This window comes from Dermacentor albipictus, chromosome 5 (assembly GCF_038994185.2).
Source record: "Dermacentor albipictus isolate Rhodes 1998 colony chromosome 5, USDA_Dalb.pri_finalv2, whole genome shotgun sequence".
NCBI lineage: Eukaryota > Metazoa > Arthropoda > Arachnida > Ixodida > Ixodidae > Dermacentor > Dermacentor albipictus.
Genome location: NC_091825.1, coordinates 54,785,399 through 54,805,493, shown reverse-complemented (window position 1 = coordinate 54,805,493; position 20,095 = coordinate 54,785,399). Strand labels below are relative to the sequence as shown.

Below are 20,095 nucleotides of genomic sequence, written 5' to 3'. Positions count from 1 at the left end.
TGCCGGGTTCATGGTGTTGTGGAATTCATTGTCAACAATCCAGGTGCAGGCGTAGAAGATGTGTTGTCCTGAGGGAGCATAATCACAAGCTTGATTTAACATTTGCTATGGAGCTCCATCGAAAAGAAGACGGGTATGTAACACTTGCACCAAGTGTTACACGTATAAAACTATTTACAAGATTTATTTAGAAATAAAGAACTTTCTCACAGATGAGAGAAAGCCTAACCAGGCTGTCTCGAATTTTCATTGGTAGAGCCGTCGTCATTCCCTTCACCTAAAGATAACAATACAACAAATTTTTGTTTTGTTATCTATATGTTTCGTTGTGTCAATTTCTTGTGATGAGCATCTATGAAGATAAGGGAAAAGATAAGTACACTCTTACCATTGCTTCCTTGAAGAAAAGTGCTTCTTGTTTATATCAGTGTACTGGAAAAGTGTGGTACCTTAAGATCTCTGTTTATCCCATGATAACACAGGCAGGCAATACTGGTTTACCACGTGCTTTTTATTCTTCTTGATTTACCTAAACATAACAAAAAAACAGGATACTGTGCATATGTGCACCCTAACGCTACTAAAACAAAATGAACGGGTTATTGATGTTGCCCAAGCTTAAAATTGGTGGGCATGAGCTTGAGCAATCACGTGGTCTACTTGTTTTGTGTGTCCACGCCCTTACACTTGTCAGCGTCGTGGACGGATATACCGTTGCCGCATATGTCGGCAAACTGTTCGAGGCAGTGCTCGGGAATGGAATCCTGCACATCCTCTGTCACCCAAAGGGTGCATTCTGCAAGAACATAAATAATTGAACGTTTGTAGGTCACGTGAAACGCCAGCAAAACTGACAGAGAAAAGTTCACTGCATGAAAATTGTTCCTGTGATGCCCAAGTCCAGTTCCGCATCAAGAAAAATCAGAATTGGTTCACCACTGGTTATAGCCACAGCGAACAAGTACAAACGGGAAGAAGTATTTGAGCTATAGTTGAATTATTAAGACAATTACTTGCTGCGTTCTCTGCTGCCCTATCCACAACTAAATCTTCTATAGACAGTGCGTTAAATGCTAACATAGGCAATGCGCTAAACGTCCGATGCCCAAATAAGCATGCGGGGTGTCAAATTACGTTGGGCATTACAAGGGTTAAAAAGCATAATGCTTTGGACAGTATGCACGCGTTCGTATGCATAAGCAGTCGTACACGTGAGTGGAGGTCCGCAAAGGAGCACAAAGTGATAGCTGGATCCACCGGCAGAATTGAACTTACACAGGAAAGAAACATGATGTATTTTCTGCCCATGTTCGATCACTACATACAGTAGTAACAAATTCAGACCAGGTGAGTTCAGAGCTTTTGTTTGGCTTTCAACTGCATTCTCGAGAGTAAAGTAGTAAATTTTGTATAATTTACGGCACATACAGTAAAAGCAGTGAAGACTGTGTGAGTGTACGAACATTTTCGAAAACCAATTGATGACTACATAACAAAGGAACAGCTGAATAAATATTGGAAACATGACTGCGACGATGAGGTATCGTATGCCTACAGAACGTTCTCTGGCGTAGAGTATTTGTGTATTTCGCGTACCTTAAAATTATGAAGGCGTTACATGGCAAGCACGTAAAAAACACATCAGGAGCAACAATTCAAAATGCTTGTGTAGGGCAAGACACTTCAGGCTCACGCATTCCACTTCTGATGTATGGCCAAACATGGCAACTTATTAGAAACGAGAGAAATGGTCACAGCCACGTGGTCAATTTCCGCATTTCTGGCATCGCTCATGCTATGCGTAAGTTAGGAAGCTTGTAAGAGCGAGCTCATAGCTCACAGGTGTCGAAAAACTGCCAGAGAACACGCAATGTGAAGAACAAACACATATTTAAGGAGAGCCCAGGAGTGGGAATGTGATGCCGCCGATACTGATTAGCTGGAGTAAGCTAATCAACGCAGAAATGCAAGGATGCGGCCTGTCTTCCTTATTCTTGGGGGGGGGGGGGGTGAAGGGGGGGATGTCGTGAAGAGAAATACGAATTTAACATTTTCGCCAAAGCTTGAGCGCACACTTTACTATTGCAAAGTGCACACGTATTAGGGCATCCCCTTTACTGTTGAGTCGCATAATGGAATAATGTGCACCGTGCGCAATAATTGGGTTGTTGCATGCTATCTGAGGACCCTAAAGTAAATTTTCATCGACAGGTACCACTGTATAAAAATGTTTTCTGCAGTGTCGATATAACTGTTTTTGTGTATTTGCCGTGCAATACGACGCTTATTTGGCATTGATATAGTAACTCTGCAGTCCCGCTGTTCTAAAAATGTATGTAGGTTGCCTTACGGTCCCCAAAGTGCGGCACCTCCAGAATAGCACAGTTCTTGTAGTCCGTGTATACGAATTTAGCAGTACCAGTATCATCATCGCCGTCTGAAATCAAATGAGAGAAAAATGTTTTACTTTCTGTGCCAGCAATCATTAAAATATGCAACAGGCGTGTACCATTGAGGGAATATGTCAATACTCAATTGTGGTCATAACTTTGAAAGCTGAGAAGTAAAAAAGAACACACACATCCAGTCGGCGGCACTTCATTCCTACGTTCAATTGTTAGGCATTTATTACAAAAGGCATAAGCGGGGATTTAAGTTGGTCAAATATTTACATATTGAATAATGAATGAAGCAAACGACGAACAATATTATCCTAGAGCATATTTGACGCTGATTTGAACAAAGGTTTGTTGATCTTTTTACGTGGCAGTGGACTAGTAGAAAGACTATAATTATCTCGTCCTTTTTTTTGTCACGCCTTTCTTTTTTCCCCACTCTTTCCGTCGTTACTTTCAGTCTCTCTTCCCCCAGTGCAGGGTGGTAAACTGGAGGCTTTAACTGTGGTTAACCTCCCTGCCTTTCTCTCATTTGGGTCACTCTCTCTTTCTTTCTCGGTCTCTCGGATTTGCAGATAGCATTAAATAGAGCCTACAACAGGTGCGTAAACCTCTCAGAAGTTGTGAGGAAATTGTATTTTCGGGCGGTAGCTAATTTCTCTAATGAAAATTTAATACGTTAATTCTTCTCAATTCCTTCTTTTTCTTCTGCGACGGCATGTTTAGAGAAAAAACTTTCTGCGGCTACGTAAATTTTTCAAAATACCTTTCGATATATTGTTTAGAAACAATATCATATTCAATACTTTGCTCCATAAGTTGCGGACGTGAAAATAAATTGAGCATATACACGACAATAGTGAATTAGCTTATACCCTGAGTCTTCACCTGCTCTGCAGAAATTTTGTTCTCATTCCTGGCATGCGTAATACGGCAGTCATGACTGAAACCAGTTGAGTAATGTAAACTGCGATGAACCATGGGGCTTCAGGTCACCTTGAATGAGGTATGAAGAACAAGTGATCTGAGTTGGCCGTGCCTCTCATATTTGCAAATCCCTTAAGTGGAACCGTGCGTTTGCCAGTGGAAGCAAAGAATCAATTTTATTTGTGATTTTTTCACCGGGGCTATGCTGCCGCAAGAAGTAATTTTCCCGAAAACTAGCAACAGAAGTATCCACCCCATGATTGACTTTTATACGGAACAGGGGAGAAGGTCGGTCATGTACGCCAAGTACAATTCGGAACGACAACAAGCGTCCACTCTTTTCTCAATGTGTTCACGTACTTAACGATGCAACCGCAGGCAGTCAGAACGAGCCAGTGGTAAATACGAAACCCCTCAGCTCACAGGGACTCACCCAGTTCTGACCGCTACCTTAAAGTGACACTTACTTTGCATCTCTCCTTTTCAAGATATTACTGTTTTGAAAGAACATAGGTAGAGACAAGCGGTACATTCGACCAGTAAAGGCTCTGCCATTGCGCTTTAGTTGCTTTATATTTTTGTTTGCTTTCATGAGGTTTCTAAATACTATAGTTGGCGGACAAACACTCTAATGGACATATATGAATGACGTGTTGCAGTGTTGTAAAAGGTACAAACAGGCATAAGGTGTCTAAGAAAGCCTGGCCAACGTTTCGACAGGAGGCCCTCTTTTCGTCAAAGGTGGCAATGCAAGCCTCGGCACTTTGGTTTATTAGGCTGTTAGAGCGTCGTGAAGTGCGGTCATCGTCGGCAGTGGCTGGCTGCAAAGAAAAGGACACTAGCCATAGTTTCGAAGATGGGGGGCAAGAGCAGGACAGTGGCAATGTAGTAGGAGAGAAAAGAAAAATATCAGAGGAGAGTGTTGGGGGAGCGAGAGCTTAGGAAGCCTACAGAAAAGTAAACAGGAACGTAAGGGTCTTAGGTGGCCTGCGTTTGCTGTTTTAGAAGAGCCGGTCAACGAGCACGCAAAACGATCACCTACTAGTTGTGTTAAAAAAGAAACCGTACTTTTCAAATACACCGCCAACGGCCAAGGCAGCGCTCTTCGGTTACTTCGCGCACCTCATGACACGTTTAGACAACAAACTGCCATTTCCAGCGTTGAGCATTGACAATGAAAGAGCTTGAAGAAAAAGCGTGTGTGTTTCAAATTCTGCTACAAACATGGCGAAACTTTCACAGACACATTTCAATAGCTTAGCCAAGCGTACGGGGAGGACTGTATGACTCGCACGCCGTGGTATGAGTGGTTAAAGCGTTTATAATGAGGTGTACTGTAGGTCAGTGACGATCCAAAGCCTGGACGACCTTTCACATCTACTGAGATGACCATGTCGAGAGGGTTTTTGCTGTGATTCGCGGAAATCGTTGTTTAACGTTTCGATAAGTTGCTGACGAAGGGGACATCACCGGGGATCCTACCATCAAATTTTCAGGGACAGACTTGAGGTGCGTAGCCTCAGTGCAAAATTTGTGCCGCGTTTGTTGACTGACGACCAGAAGCAGACGGTTGTGGAAATCAGCCAGGCACTGCCTGCCACTGCCAATGACAATGAAAACTTCCGTAAGAACATCATCACAGGCATTGAGACATCGGTTTATGGATATCATATTCAAACGAAGGTGCAGTCGTTGCAGGGCAAAAAGCACGCACCAGTCGCTCAAAGCTAAAGGTGATGTTGGTTGTGTTTTTTTAATGCAAAGGCATTGTACCTCAGAAATGCGTACCACGTGGTCAGATGGTAGTCAAGGATGTCTTCCGGGGGCATTTTAGTGTGTTTGAGGAATGATGTGCTCAGTAATAAGCCTCAAATATGAGGAAACCAGACTTGGATGTTGCATCATGGCGATACGCCGACCCAGCTTTCTAATAAGACATCGCACTCTTGTTGTGCCCCTTCCACAGTATTCTTCAGACTGAGCTCCAGGAGACTTGTTGCTGTTTCTTATACTTAAAACCATGTTTTAAATAATGAAACAAACGATGGGAACAATGTATTACCAGTAGAGGGGGGACCACTTTGAGGGGGACAATGCTTAAAATGTTGTACAATAAGCAACAAACATGTTATAGCAAAAGTTGGGTTTGTTTTTAAACACACCTCGTATGTTGAAAGAATGACTTTAGTTGCGCAGACCTAGTGCACCGGGTATTTTTGAAGGTGTTAATATGGTAACATGGAGTCTGGGGCCACTAGATGGGAGTGGGTTGAAGGGAGCCGCTTGGTCTATCAGGAGATATCATCCTAATTAGTAAGACGTAGGTGTTACAGAAGTGGCTTGACCCTGCGTGAAAGAGGCGCTGAAAAGGAAATTATGACGTCTGGTATTTTGGAGTGTGTCAGTGTAGGTCCAAAAAAAAAATGGCTGTGGCTTAGCTAAGGTTAAGCCCAAGATGCGAAGCATACTAGCCTTTATTTTAGTTGTTGAACCACTGTTTAGCCTGGTGAACTGCTGTTGCTTGGCTATATTTGGTTCGGCTAGACGAAGAAACAACTCATGCGTTGCTCTGCTTCGCCTTCAAGAGTGGAACGTGACAGCGTTCCCATCGATCCGCCAAGGGGTGTAAGACAATGGGCTACGGCGCAGCGACTACGCGCCCCGCATTGGACGCGGTGAGCATCGAGCAACGCAGCGTTCGGCGCGGCAACGAAATGTGCGCCTGAGCCAGCGACGCACGCCTGAGCCTTAGAAACAGCTCGTTTCTAAGGCAACACCGCATTCACTAGAGGCGCTTTTGTACCGCTTTGAAGCATCGTACTCGTGGCTCAGTGGTAGCGTCTCCGTCTCACACTCCGGAGACCCTGGTTCGATTCCCACCCAGCCCATCTTGCAAGAGTTGAGCCAAAGCCACCTAGAAACAAGCGCAGCTGCTTATATAACGCCGCGACGCCGCGAGCGACGGCGCGAGTTGGAGCTCCGTTTCTCCGCTGTCGTGACGTCACGGTGTCATGTGGTATGGCATGTGGTCAAAGGTCATTGAAGGCGACACCGCCGCGCCTGAGGAGCTGGGTTGAGCTCTCGTAATATGCTTCGCATAAAAACGAAGGGCCACGTCAATTCTGCATAGCGCCGCGATGAAACCTACGCCGTACTACTGAGGCTAACGTCCCTCGAAAGACTAAGCCCTTTCCTTCAAACCGCCTTCGTCCATTGCTCCCAGACCCTATTTGGCCATCTTAACCTGAGTAGCAATGCGGGCTTGTTGGTATGGGATTTTGATATGAGGTTTTAGCGCAGATAAGACGGGACTCAGGAAGACTCAAAGGACCGTGTCTCTCCTGCGTGTCTTATTGTGTCCAGTCTTATTAGTGCTTAAGATGCCATTTTTAGAGCTTCGAAAATATCCGGCGAACTGATGCTGCGCTACTCAACTGAGTCTTTCAACTCATGTCCTTTTGTTACCCGCGCGCTGATTGGCTGGCCGGCTCTTCTAAAACCACAAACTCACGCTGCCTACTACACATATGGTTATTGTCCAGTTCTATACAGGCTTCCTAGCCTCTCACTCCTCCAGCCCCCTTGTATCACCTTTGAATTTTGCATTTTTGCATCGTGCTGCCTTCCCACTCCCCCACTCTTGTCCCGTTGTGTTAGAAACGATGCCCAGAAATGGCAAGTGAAATCGCTATTTTTCTTTTCAGTCTCTTCATTTAGCGCCAACTGCTGCCGACAACGACCACACTTGAAGCAACCCTACTAACCTTTTAAAGCTTATCAGCCAAGGATGACCAGGCTACTTTGGCGAAGAGAGGTCATCCTATCGAAACGTTGGCAAATTTTTTAAGGCATATTATTCCTGTTTGTAACATTCATACTACAGAGTGGTAGATCTGTAGGCCACCTTCTAGATTTTGCTTTGTACCAGTGTCATCATCGATAGCCCTTGAGATTTGCTTGGTGCAACACAGTAGACCGGGCGAGTTTGTACGATTGCATCATGAAAACTAGCGCACAAACACACGGACCATGAAAGGGGGATGGCACTTCACTAGAGTGTCGCGTGTCCTCACATTCCCTTTTATATAAATAGTGACTATATTATGTTGTGAAGTCATTACTCGTGTTTAAATTGGTCATGGTAATACGCGTTCACTGCGTTTTTTCATAATGTAATGCTTTACAACATTACCTAAATTTGCAGTTTTTGAAAGCGAATGAATATACAGATGCTACAATACTTTACAATATTGAAATGTTCTTTGCAAAATAATTTGATTTATACAGAAAAAATTGTAATTTGTTGAAAAAAATAAATGCCCGACAGTTTCTTTGGGGCATAATGTGATCGTCGTACCTGTGAGGTAATGAGTTTGAATGGTAAGATTCGCACTGGCGCCGTTTTATGCCATCTGTGTTCCTAAAGTTTATAGGTTTAGTTTTCGCTATCTTAAGATGTCATGACAATACATGTCATATTTAGACCTAAAGGCAAGCAGCTGATGGGCCACTACGAGTTAAAGTTTGGGGGGCGCATTATTGAAAATACGAAGTGCGTAAAATTTGTAGGTTTATGGTTTAATGAAAACCTGTATTGGTCCATTCATGTAGAGACCGTCAGAGCAGACATTCGTAGAGCGACGGGAATGATTAATATGTTAAAACATCTTATTCCAATGAATTGAAAGAAACATCTATATTACACTCTAATACACTCTGGTTTACACTATTCCCTTCCGGTCTAGGGAACAACTACCAAAACTAACCTTATGTCACTATATAGGCTGCAAAAAAGAGCCGTAAGGGCAGTTTGTAACCTACCGGTTCTTGCACATACTAAACCGTTTTTAGATATCTTTGGCATACTCCATATAGACCACCTGTTTTTCCATAAACTATCACTCGAGGCGTTCCGTCTCCGTCAAACTGATCACATGCAGTTTAATCAGACCAGAAGCGCGTGCCTCGAAGCCTTTGTATGCTGCGAAAGTACAAGGCGGCTCATCATCGGCCCCAAACGCATCGGAGACTCAGTGGCCCTCGCTACCATCAAAGCCTGCGGGAATTCCCTTATGCGCCACTTCTACACGCACTGAAGAAAATGAAAAGATGGATGACATTGAGGTCACGAGTATGTTGAAAAGTTTGAAGGGCTCCATGCGCAAGATTCCTTCCGGCCTAAGTACCCCGGCTGCCAAGGCTGCCATGCAGCTACTTAAAGTGTTGGAACCACTGCTAGTGCTTCTTCACTAAGCAGGTGGGGCGATCATGTTTGAAGAACGGATTCATCAATCGCTTGTTATGCAATGGAATGCTCGAAGTCTACGAGGCGTTTGTCGGATTTCCGACAGCGCGTACATAAGTACCAATTTTCAGTTATTGTTATCTGCGAACCTAATATGGATTCTTCTTTCCGTTTTTTTTGGATATGTCCAAATGTGGTCTCGTAACGACCAAACCTCGAGCAAAGTGTTAGTTTGTATCCGTCATGATCTGGTGTATTTCAGACATGACGTCCTATCGCATACCACTAATGATTACGTATGCCTTACCATAAAACACAGATGTCGCACGGTTACAGTGATTGGAGGATACATCCACCCAAGGGCGAGCATCGATTGCTCGCACCTGATGTCTCTGCTGCAAGCATCGCAAGGTCCTCTTATTGTCATTGGAGACATTAACGCGCACCCTCCTCTGTGGGGCAGCACTTCGATGAATTCTCGTGGCAAATGTTTGGCCGACTTCATGTGTAGTCAGGGACTAATTGTGCTCAAAGACGGGTCTCCTACGTTTATTAGTGGCACGTCCTACAGTAGTTGTCTGGACCTAACGTCTGTATCAAGGAGCCTTCTGTCTTCAGCATGCTGGTCGACGGATCTAGAGACTCGTGGTAGTCACCACCTCCCCACTTGCGTTCACTTTAGCTGGTTTCGCTGTTCAACCTCACGTTGCATTCATCAAACAGACTGCACTTTATTTAAGAGCTCTCTCGAAACCGCCTGTGAGAGTATGACATGTCCATCCGAAATAGAGGACATCGTTTCCTCTACCCTGGGGAACAAACGCAGAGAAGTTAGCGTACCGAGGCACAGATCATCGGTCGACATACAACATGAGGCCCTTCGTGCAATCCGTCGCCGCGCGGAACGGTGATAGAGAAGAACAAAGTCACCGTCAGATCATTCGAACAGTCGCTGAGCTCAACGACATGTTGTTCGACATCTGGATAAGCTTGACAGACGGCGTTGGAGGGCATTCTGTGGATTCCTAGATCCAAGACAGCCTCTGCCTAAGATCTGGCGGGTCATACGAAGTCTCCAGGCAACTCCACAACAAAGACATCCATTCCGTGCGGTGGCTCTACATCAATGCCGAACCGAATTGGAGGTAGCAGAGGACTACTGTAAACTCATTGTGCACGCATCTAATGCAGTGACTTCATCCCTTGTCACCATCGCGCCCCCGTCACCTGATGAGCGACTAGAAGTACCGTTTACGATGCAAGAGCTTGACGCTGCGATTTCAGTTTCTCGACACTCATCGGCACCAGAAGCAGACAAAATCACATACGCTGCACTCTGCTATCTTGGCACCAAATCACGACGTCTTCTTCTATCTTATTATAATACGATGTGGGAGACAGGAAATGTTCCAGATTGTTGGAAATGTAGTCGCGTTGTAGCGCTGCTTAAACCGGGGAAGTGCCCTAACGAGCTTTCTTCCTACAGACCGATCGCCTTAGCCAGTTGCGCCAGCAAAGTAATGGAAAGAATGGTCTTGTCAAGGTTGGAGTGGTTTCTAGAGAGCAATATGCTTTCCTGATTTTATGCACGGATTTAGAAGAGGCCGTTCTGCCATTGATGGTGTTATCGACTTGGTCTCCACTGTTGAACAAGAAAGAAGTCGCCGTTGGTTAGTTGGAGCGGTTTTCCTGGGCATTAAGGGTGCATACGACAATATACTCCATTATGCAATCCTTGATGCACTGGAAGATTTAGACGTCGGTGGCCGGCTATATGCATGGATTGTTAGCTACCTCAGTGGCCACACGGCGTATATGTCGACAAGTGATGGCGACATGGGACAGTACCATATAGATCGAGGTGTTCCACAAGGGGGAGTTCTCAGTCCAACTCTTTTCAATGTTGCATTGATTGGCCTTACATCCGAACTTCTTAGCACGGTGAAGATTAGCGCATATGCGGACGACATATGCATATGGACATCTGGAGCCACCCGTCCCCAAATGCGTGATAGGCTTCAACGTGCAGTGACAATCACAGCTAAATATCTGCAGCGTCAAGGCCTCCTATTTTCAACAGAAAAATGTTCCGTGATTACATTCACGCGAAAATAAATGACCAGGTATCCAATAATCGTTAACCGAGTAGCGATACCTACGGTTACACACCACAGATTCTTGGCATAGTCATGGACCAGGGATTATCTTGGTCAACACAAGTCGCCGCACTGAAGTCAAAGCTGAAGAGTTTTCTTCACGTCCTCCACGTCATTGCAGCAACGAGATGGGGCCCTTCGGAGTCGTTATTACTCCAATTGTACCAAGCACTATTCGTAAGATATATACAGTACAGCATTCCGGCGCTCTCAAGCACGGGACTGTGTGCGCGCGCTGGAGAGCATTGAAGCAGCTCAAGCATTGCGCACATGTTTAGGCCTCCCACGATGCACGTCAACCAATGGAACGATAGCGGAAGCTCGTGCTTGTCCCATTGGGGTATACTTGCTCTGCGAGCCTCTTCGAATGTAATTTCGCGTGTTGACCCGAGATAGGCACCATCCTTTGTCATCGCTCCCTGCCACTCACCCAGGATCCAGATTTTCAAGGACTATATCGCGCCATCAGAGTGTTTTGCCGTCAAGAATTTCTCCCACCTGTATTCCGAGAATTCCCCCGTGGGTTCTGCCTGAACTTGTCGTTACATTGCAGATCCCTGGTATTACTAAAAAGTCATCCGTTGCATCTGTTAGCCTCAGGCAACTCACCCTGTTACACATTTCTGCAAAGTACGGAGTTACTGCACACGTGTACATCGTTGGCTCTGTCACACCATATGCCTCCACTGCAGCTTCGTCATTCCACATATGACCATTGCTCGGCGGTTTAACCTAGCACGTAGCTCAAAATCAACTGCCGCATAACTTGTTGCTATCCGGGAGGCACATGGACAATATTATGCGATTGCAAGCCAGCTCTTCAAACGATTGACTCTGTCCTGAGACGGGGCCCGTATTATTCGATGGCTATAGTAATTACAGGGCGTCTCGCCCACGCAACTACAAATGGCCACAATGTCACCTTTCAGTGGATACCGTCACACTGTGACCTGATCGGGAACGAACAGGCAGACGCTGAAGCGAAAACTGCTTTAGATAATGCATGTGAAGTACGCATTCCGTTCTCACGAACAGACACAAACGCCCTACTTCATCGCGTAAACCGCAACTCTACGTTAGAACACTGGACCTAACCAGATCAACGACACAAGCAATTACCCAAATGGGACCAAGAAATGAAATTTCGTATGCCTCACAAGCTCAAAAGAAGCCACACGAGCATGGTGCACCGGATTCGCCTTGGTGTTGCATTCACCAACTGTTATAGACATATGATAGGTGCCAGTGACACTAGCCCAAACTGTGAATGCTGTGAGGTGCCAGAAACACTTGAACATATATTTTGTGTGTGTCCCCCATACGCGCAAGAACGACAGCAACTTGTCTCTTCGATTGCAAAGATCCATGAGAGACAGCTACCAGACGAGCTACATTTAGGTCCTTGGCCTAAAGCAAACAGCGCCGCCCTGGTAACAAGAGCCGCTATAGCTTTTCTCCAAGCCACTGGCCTGGACGCACGGCTTTAGAGATACCACAACTCTCTACGCATCTCTTCCTTATACGCATCTTTATATATATATATATATATATATATATATATATATATATATATATATATATATATATATATATATATATATATATATATATATATATATATATGTATATATACACGCATATATACGCATCTCTTCCTTATACCATCATCATTCATCAGCCCTTTCCCTCCCCGTCCCTTTTCCCCAGTGTAGAGTAGCAGGCCAGAGCAAGTTATAGCTCAGGCCGACCTCTCTGCCTTTCTGTAAATAAATTTCTCTCTCTCTCTCTCTCGCCACCAAAGAAACTCCGTATAATCCCAGACATGACCCAATCTCTATCCCCTTACTCGCACGAACTAAGGGAGACAGGCATTACACTTTCAAATATTGACGTTACTAAACAATAATCCCACAATCCTGGAACACTTGCAAACCTCGCAATCAAGCTTGGGGTTCAAGAAATCTGTTAAAACGTATTTTCTTCGCTGCTTTATGGTAAGCTTCCTTATGTACCTCAATGGTATTGTTTTTTCCTTCTTTAACATATTCTGATTAAGATTCGAATTTTTTACTGTTTTGATATGTTACCATATTTTGGAACTTGTAACCCTTGTGCTGTTGTTTGCTGCAGAGTGTCAACATGTTTTGGGTGCAGCAGCCTTTGTCAGGCAAGAATACTGCCTTTTGCCGCAGCACCTGAGACAGCCGTATGTCTCAAACAAGAACTAAATGAAATGAAATGAAAGATACGATGTTGCCAGTAAGCCTTTAAGTAGGCCCCCGCAGACGGTGTCAAATTTCTTACCGAACCTATAAAACCCGGTAAATTATGAAAACGTTTACCTGCAGTGATTGTAAATTGTACGGTGTCTGGAGTGTCACCTTCCGTGAAGTGGAATGGAACATATTTTCTGTGAGAGCAGAAAAAAAAAAAACATTGGTTGCACAGCAGAAGTAAAGAGTGAATTTCATAACGCAAAAAAAGGAGAGCTTGGTCCCCGAGGATTCACTTTGTATAGATCACTTCGGTCGCAAAGTGTAAGACGAAAAATAGAAGCACACTGGTGAAGCGATGCTGATCTTAGTAGCTGACCCATACTGGCACAATTACAAACATATAGTATTCGAATCACTTTGATCCTTTTTTGCAAATTACAAGAGTAATTGCCGGGGGAGAGAAAGCAAAAATAAGTTACAATAAATGAAAGGAGACAAGGTGAACGTCAGGCCCACAGCAAAGCTATGGATTGTGCCCGTTTAGTTAGGACAGCTGCAATATTATTGTATTCGTTTATATTGGTAGTTGTGAAAACAGGGCTTCTTCCGAACTCGATAAAATGTCTTTAGTGCAGCGTACATAGAATTAGTATACTGGGTCTGGAATCAGGAAGCAAGAAGTGGCAACTGCAAATACATCACTATGTTGATAATTTTCACTTTGCCCAGCTGCAATTATCTCTATAATGCCTAAAAATAACTGTCAGTTGTTGTAATAGTATTGGGAATTTAATGCTAAAACGTGCCGTGCACGCAATACGTACGGACAGACAGTGTGTAAATTTTTTTCCTTATATTTTTGAGAAAATTCTGACAGCTATTTAGTTCTTTGCAGACTACTGTGCGTGAGAATGCGGGTTTCTATATGCCTTGAATAGATGGCGCCATCATGTCGACGGAAGCTCGGATTCACCTAAAATTCAGGTCTCGTTTAAATCGCATGTCATATTATGCACTTGCTGCTGACTCTTACTGAGTACAACAGGAATTTGGTTTGCTTGATTTGTTTTAATTCATTAAAGATTCCCGATAACAACGAACATCTTTTAAAGGTGTAACAGTTTCTACATGCGCCATCACAGCTAACTCGAAATAGTAAGGCAGACGGATATTGCATAAGCGTATTATGAAGTGCAGTTGAATAGGCATGTCTTGAACGCAGACGTCTGGAATGCCGCAACTTCCCTAAATACCACAACGAAACGCAGGAAAGAAACCACTCATACAAGCAGGGACTGCAAACTGGTGACACTGGTTGTACTTATGGCGGGTGTTCGAGCGAACACTTCTGAAAATTTTTAAATGTTGCCTGCGACGGATATCACTATTCTAGTCAATGGGCTGGTCTACCCGAAGTGTCAGACATTACGTGCAAAAAAATTTAAATGCATAATCCACTAATTAACGAACATTCACTAATTGAGTCTTAACGAGTTTACTTATAGCACATATGGCAATTTACTAATTTTAGCAGGTGAGACTGCATGCATATCCACCGGAAAGAATTGTGTGCATGACACAACTTACGAGATATACAACGCCAAACTTGCCCTAAAATGTACTGTTGTTCCACTTGCTTTCTTAAGAAAACAGCGTTTTATGCATTGGAGCATGAAAGTAAATGGAAAGCCGTTCTGCGGAGAGTCCGGGAATTAATATCTCGAAACTGGTATCATCCCGAGAATTCATTCCAAGTGGATCCGCCTTGCGAACGCCCTAGCTATAATGTGTAAATTTCAATATGTGCCATAAGATAATAGGCATTGACTCTATTACCAATTTATTTGCTTTTCGTTTCTTATGCATTTCAATGTCTCTTGCAAGTAATGTCTGCTTCTTCGAGTAGACCGCCTCATGGACTAAGATTGTGCCTACTGCCAAAGGCAACTTTAAAACCTTTTGAAAGTGTTCGGTGAAACACCAGGTATAAGCGCAGCCAGTGTTTTTGTAAAAGACACAGGATAAATTTCACGCTCAACAGAGTGAACGTCGCCTGTGTGCATAAGCATAAAGGTTGTAAGCTGGCAAATTGGTTCGCATTCATTATGGCCAAGGTGCACAGACAATAGGATGCATAAAACAAAAAGCACAATGCATTATTTCACCCGTACCATAGTCTGCACTATTTCGCAAAAACGAGCGTACGTGTAAATTTAAGGGCACTAAAACCAAGTTCACAGAGAAAAAAAAAGCAATACTTGCGGTTCGAGACCAATACAACGACCACCGCGTATGCGAAAACATAGCACTGTTTTCATTGACGGAAAGTTTAGAAATAAATGAGATAAATTCAAACGCTATTATAGGCTAAAGGAGGGTACAACGAGCATCCATATGAACGTAGACGAGCCAACTAATTTAATAATATCACCATCCTCAGCTGAATGATGGAGAACTGCTATTGACAAAGCATAAAAAGTGTACTTTATCGGCCATATTCGATTTAACTTCCATAACCTTTGCACTACGTGCTTGCAGAGTTCGGCAGCATTCAGACTCAAGCATTCTACGAAGCAATCTCCAACTTACCACAGCTCCGGAAAACCGCTTCCTCAGTGCACTGTCAAAGCTATATGGAGAAGTCAATTTTTGCGAGTCTCGACAGACGCTTGTGTGTATTTATCAGTTCGGCTTATCTGCATTAACGTTATTTTTTAGGGAGCAATGAAGAAAGCATTTGTCGGTCCTTTGAACGAAACCGTTCCTATTGCTACAAAAGCGACATCTCAATGCCTGCTAATGTACTCCTGACATGCGACATCATGCGCTTACCTTCCACTACCATCTGGCGCAGCGATGGACCAGACATAGGTGACGGACTTGGCTACGGGATCATAGTCTTCTCTGCGTGCTGACAAGCAGTCCAGGATTGCGTCACCGTCAATGTCCATGACGGCAATTGCGTTGTCGTAAATATCGAATATCTGAAGAGATAAAGATTCTTCTCGTGAAATGGTGCTCTCCTGCACTCCTGCGTCCTGTATACAACGATGGTGACTACTTGTGGCGTTAAGGCTTGGTACCTAAATGCTTCGTAAGAACATCTTAATGTTTCTAGATTCTGGTTATGTCACTTGAAGTGTTACCGTACTTGTGCTTCAGGCTACGTGCCAAGTAGGTAGCTTTCTGTCAGATTTAAAACGCAGTTATGGATGGATAGAAGGCCTTGAAAGATTGGAGTGAGGAACAGTTGAGAAACATTTTCGCTATTGAAATTTATAGGTAGCAACCTTTATTCAGAGTATTCATGGCGGACATCTTGTTGTTTTTGAGATTTCCAAAGCCTCTATCTAAAATGCCCATGGTGTGCCGAATGTACACATCATGGGGCAAGCACCACAAAGAGAATGCGCCAGCCAACTTGCCAAAATAGCTTCGTGAGCACCACGTGGTTGGCTGTATGGCCATAAGAGCAAAGTGAGAACGTCTGTGATCGAGCTACATCATCATCATCATCACCAGCCAGATTACGCCCACTGCAGGGCAAAGGCGTCTCCCATACTTCAACAACTACCCCAGTCATGTATTAATTGCGGCCATGTTGTCCCTGCAAACTTCTTAATCTCATCCGCCCACCTAACTTTCTGCCGCCCCTTGCTACGCTTTCCTTCCCTTTGAATCCAGTTCGTAACCCTTAATGACCATTGGATATCTTCCCTCCTCATTACATGTCCTGCCCATGCCCATTCTTTTTTTCTTGATTTCAACAAAGATGTCATTACCTTCAGTTTGTTCCCTCAGCCAACTGCTCTTTTCTTATTTCTTAACGTTACACCTATCATTCTTTCCATAGTTCGTTGCGTCGTCCTCAATTTAAGTAGAACCCTTTAAAAGTCGTAAGCCTCCAGGTTTCTGCCCGGTACGTAAGTACTGAAAAGACACAGCTGTTATACACTTTTCTCTTGAGGGATAATTGCACCCTGGTGTTCATGATCTGAGAATGACTGCCAAATGCACCCCAGCCCATTCTTATTCTTCTCATTATTTCACTCTCATGATCCGGATCCGCTGTCACTCCCTGTCCTAAGTAGATGTATTCCGTTACCACTTCCAGTGCCTCGCTACCTATCGTAAACTGCTGTTCTCTTCCGAGACTGTTAAGCATTACTTTAGTTTTCTGCAGATTAATTTTTAGACCCACCTTCTGCCTTGCCTCTCCAGGTCAGTGAGCATGCATTGCTCACTGACCCGGAGAGGCAAAGCAGAAGGGTGGGTCTAAGCTATATCAAGCAACACAAAAACGAAGTCAAGTCGATCAACGTATCAGTGATGGTGTGAAGCTTGTCTTCCAGTTAAGACCAGCAAAAGAGTTAAAGCTGATTAACCTATTTAGGAACTCGCATGGTTGACCCACAATGTAAAGACCAAAAAAAAGAAAACTGTATAAAACCAATCGCCATCATATCAGGCAAGCATCATGTCAAAACGAATGAGTAGTGTAGAATGAGTTGTGGTGGACCATACACAAACATCTGCTGAAGGCTTGCTTTCTTTTGTGTCATTGCTAGCCTGAACCTCATGCACACACGTGTTACAAACACATACGGCACAAATTCAGACACTTACCACAGACACTTCGTAGCTCCGAGCAAGTAAATAAGCGGTACATCAGTTTTTCTTCATAGGCACATCAATGCGAGGCGTTGCGACAACACCATAAAAATACGCTAGCAATGTTAAGCGCTTGTGTGTAACGGTGTGTGTTTTAGTGCCCCATCACTGCACGGAGGTGAAGAGTACTTAATTCCAGGTGCCATATACGAGTGCTATGCTGTATTAATCTCACCTTGAAGCTGTTTGGAGTTTCCCTCTGCAGTTTATTCGGTCCTCTTGACGCTTCTGTTTTACAGAAAAGTATAAAAATCTGGGCAACCAGTAAAGTAAATGCCACAAAGGAGAAGGACCGCATTTTGCCTACTCGCCGAAGAATTCGCGAACACACTGCGCTGGAACAGGGTCTTTTATTCCGAAAGACTTCCGGACTCTTTAGCTTGCAAACATTATAGAGATTTATTTATGGTTATTGTCTCACAAGGGGGGGCATGAGAACTGACATGCCGAATTATGAGGAGTATAATATGCCCTGCTTCGGAGGCTTCCGGAAGGGCATCATGACATTCAGTTATATGCATCAGAGACGTTTTCTACATGGATCAGTTTACTGATGAGAAATGTCATGCAACTGGCGCAATTAGCTTAAGCGAAATTACATGAAACGTTTGCGCTTAAAAAATGATGTCATGGACGTGCGTGCATGGTCCGGTAGAACCACACGTTCCTTGATTGAGTTGTCTTTGTCAGCCAGACAGGTTCCACATCAACTGCGTTTAACGGAAAGTGGTCGGACCGCCCGCGCATTTCACGCCATTTTACTTGCATGCAGCTAATGTAGGGTGATATTTTTTTGTATGCGGTGTGATTCTTCTGGAGCCGCCAGTACTCATTTGTGACATGAGGTTCATTACAGGCATGACGCATCTTCGCGACAACTTACAGCGGATTTTCCGGCACCTGTGTGGTGGGAATATGTCCACGATATTTTTGATGAATTATTAATCGCGAAAAAATAAGCTGCATATAAGAACCTTTTCTCCATCCCTTTTCCTTCTCGCCTCTCCACTCGGGGCATACACGCACTTAGCTGGACAAGATTATTTCCATTATTTCATTTGTGCGTCAACTGGCAAATTGCCTAAAGCACAATAGCGCGCATCTTTGAGTATGTTTTGCTTCTTTTGAGAGGCACGCACGCATGAAAATTGGTTGATTCACTTTCCCGCAATTATGCTTTGCACGCTGATGGTGCTCTTAGTTGGACTTTTTCTCCACTACTTTACTGTTATGCGGCCATAATGCCGCTCTATTTTCTCACTTCTCTCCGACACATGTCGAAAAATTATCCGCAGTCTTAGTCAGTTTCATAGTGAGATAATAGATTTTTGATTAGGCCAACAAGATCTTAGTGAGTGTATTAGAGTTTGCGAGAAAGTGCATTAGTTTCAGTAAGTGCATCATTTGTGGGTTGTTGATATTCTTGAAGTATATAAAATCAGTGCCATTGCAGAAGTGTTAACCTAAGAAACGGAAATTTTAGGGATAACGAAGCTTCAGAACCCATTTAAAGACTGGGCAACGAGGGACGCAAATAAATAACGTGCACAGCGTTGGCATAAAACGTTGGTAGCATTTCTTCTTGCGTTTCAGAGGTAGAAGTTGAGAGTTGAGCTTATCAGGGGTGAAGGAATACTTAGAACAGACAAGCGTTGATCTATTAGAACAAAGGCATATATAGGAACGAAAAGAAAGTGGCACAAAACAATAGGATTTAAGTAAAACTGTCGTTTTACGAGACTCAGCATATGTCTGGTTAAAGAGGAACTCTATATTTGTTTGTGCCATGCTCTTCATAATTTCGTGTGCCAGCTCACGGCGTCTGGAAAATGGCGAAAATTTTTCAATATAGGCAAATTTGGCAAATTTGATAGCGACAAATTTGCCGCTTTATCGTTCTACCGACAACGATTACTATTCGGTGATAATTCGCGCGTATCTTTTAATAAAGCTATTTCACTTTCCTGAGTTCTTCCACTACGTAGTGACACTGGGTCGAATAAAATTACTAATGGGACAGCATCACCCGACGTCCATGCTACGGTTACATTAGCTTACTATTAGGTTACATTAGGTCGCTATTCGAGCTTCTTCTCATGTCACTATCGGCTTGCCACTGCAAATGCCTAGAAGCAATAGACAGGAAAATGACTTGGACTATGTCTAAGAGTTCCTCCGCCAGCTTCGTGCGTTGTCGCACGAAGCTGACTGACGTCTAGCCCCGATCCAAGCGTTTTCTTGAGTCATATGCTGCGAATAAATGAGTCATCGCCTGGCAAAGCCCTTCTCCAACGCATAAGGGCCTCACCTGGACACATTCACAATATTGTGCTGCGCTATCATGCTTCGAGCATAAGGGTTGAGCTGATGAAAGCATAGGCTAAAGATAGACCGGTCCTGGGCATTTGAGGGCTTAGCCTACGTGTACCGAGACTGAATTAAAATAATACTATTTCAACTGGAAAAGCCGTCCCTCGTTATGGA

General features: G+C 43.9%; 1 protein-coding gene across 1 annotated transcript; it reads right to left on the bottom strand.

The window, feature by feature from the left end:
• Window positions 1–490: 490 nt before the first annotated feature.
• On the bottom strand, window positions 491–17,929 carry LOC135913237 (uncharacterized). Its single transcript, XM_065445842.1, has 5 exons — window positions 17,787–17,929; window positions 15,773–15,924; window positions 13,067–13,134; window positions 2,351–2,437; window positions 491–796 (listed from the first exon to the last, which is right to left on the bottom strand). Exons 1-5 carry the CDS (start codon window positions 17,907–17,909, stop codon window positions 657–659), a joined length of 570 nt encoding a protein of 189 aa, XP_065301914.1. The 5' UTR covers window positions 17,910–17,929; the 3' UTR covers window positions 491–656.
• Between the last annotated feature and the right edge of the window lie 2,166 nt (window positions 17,930–20,095).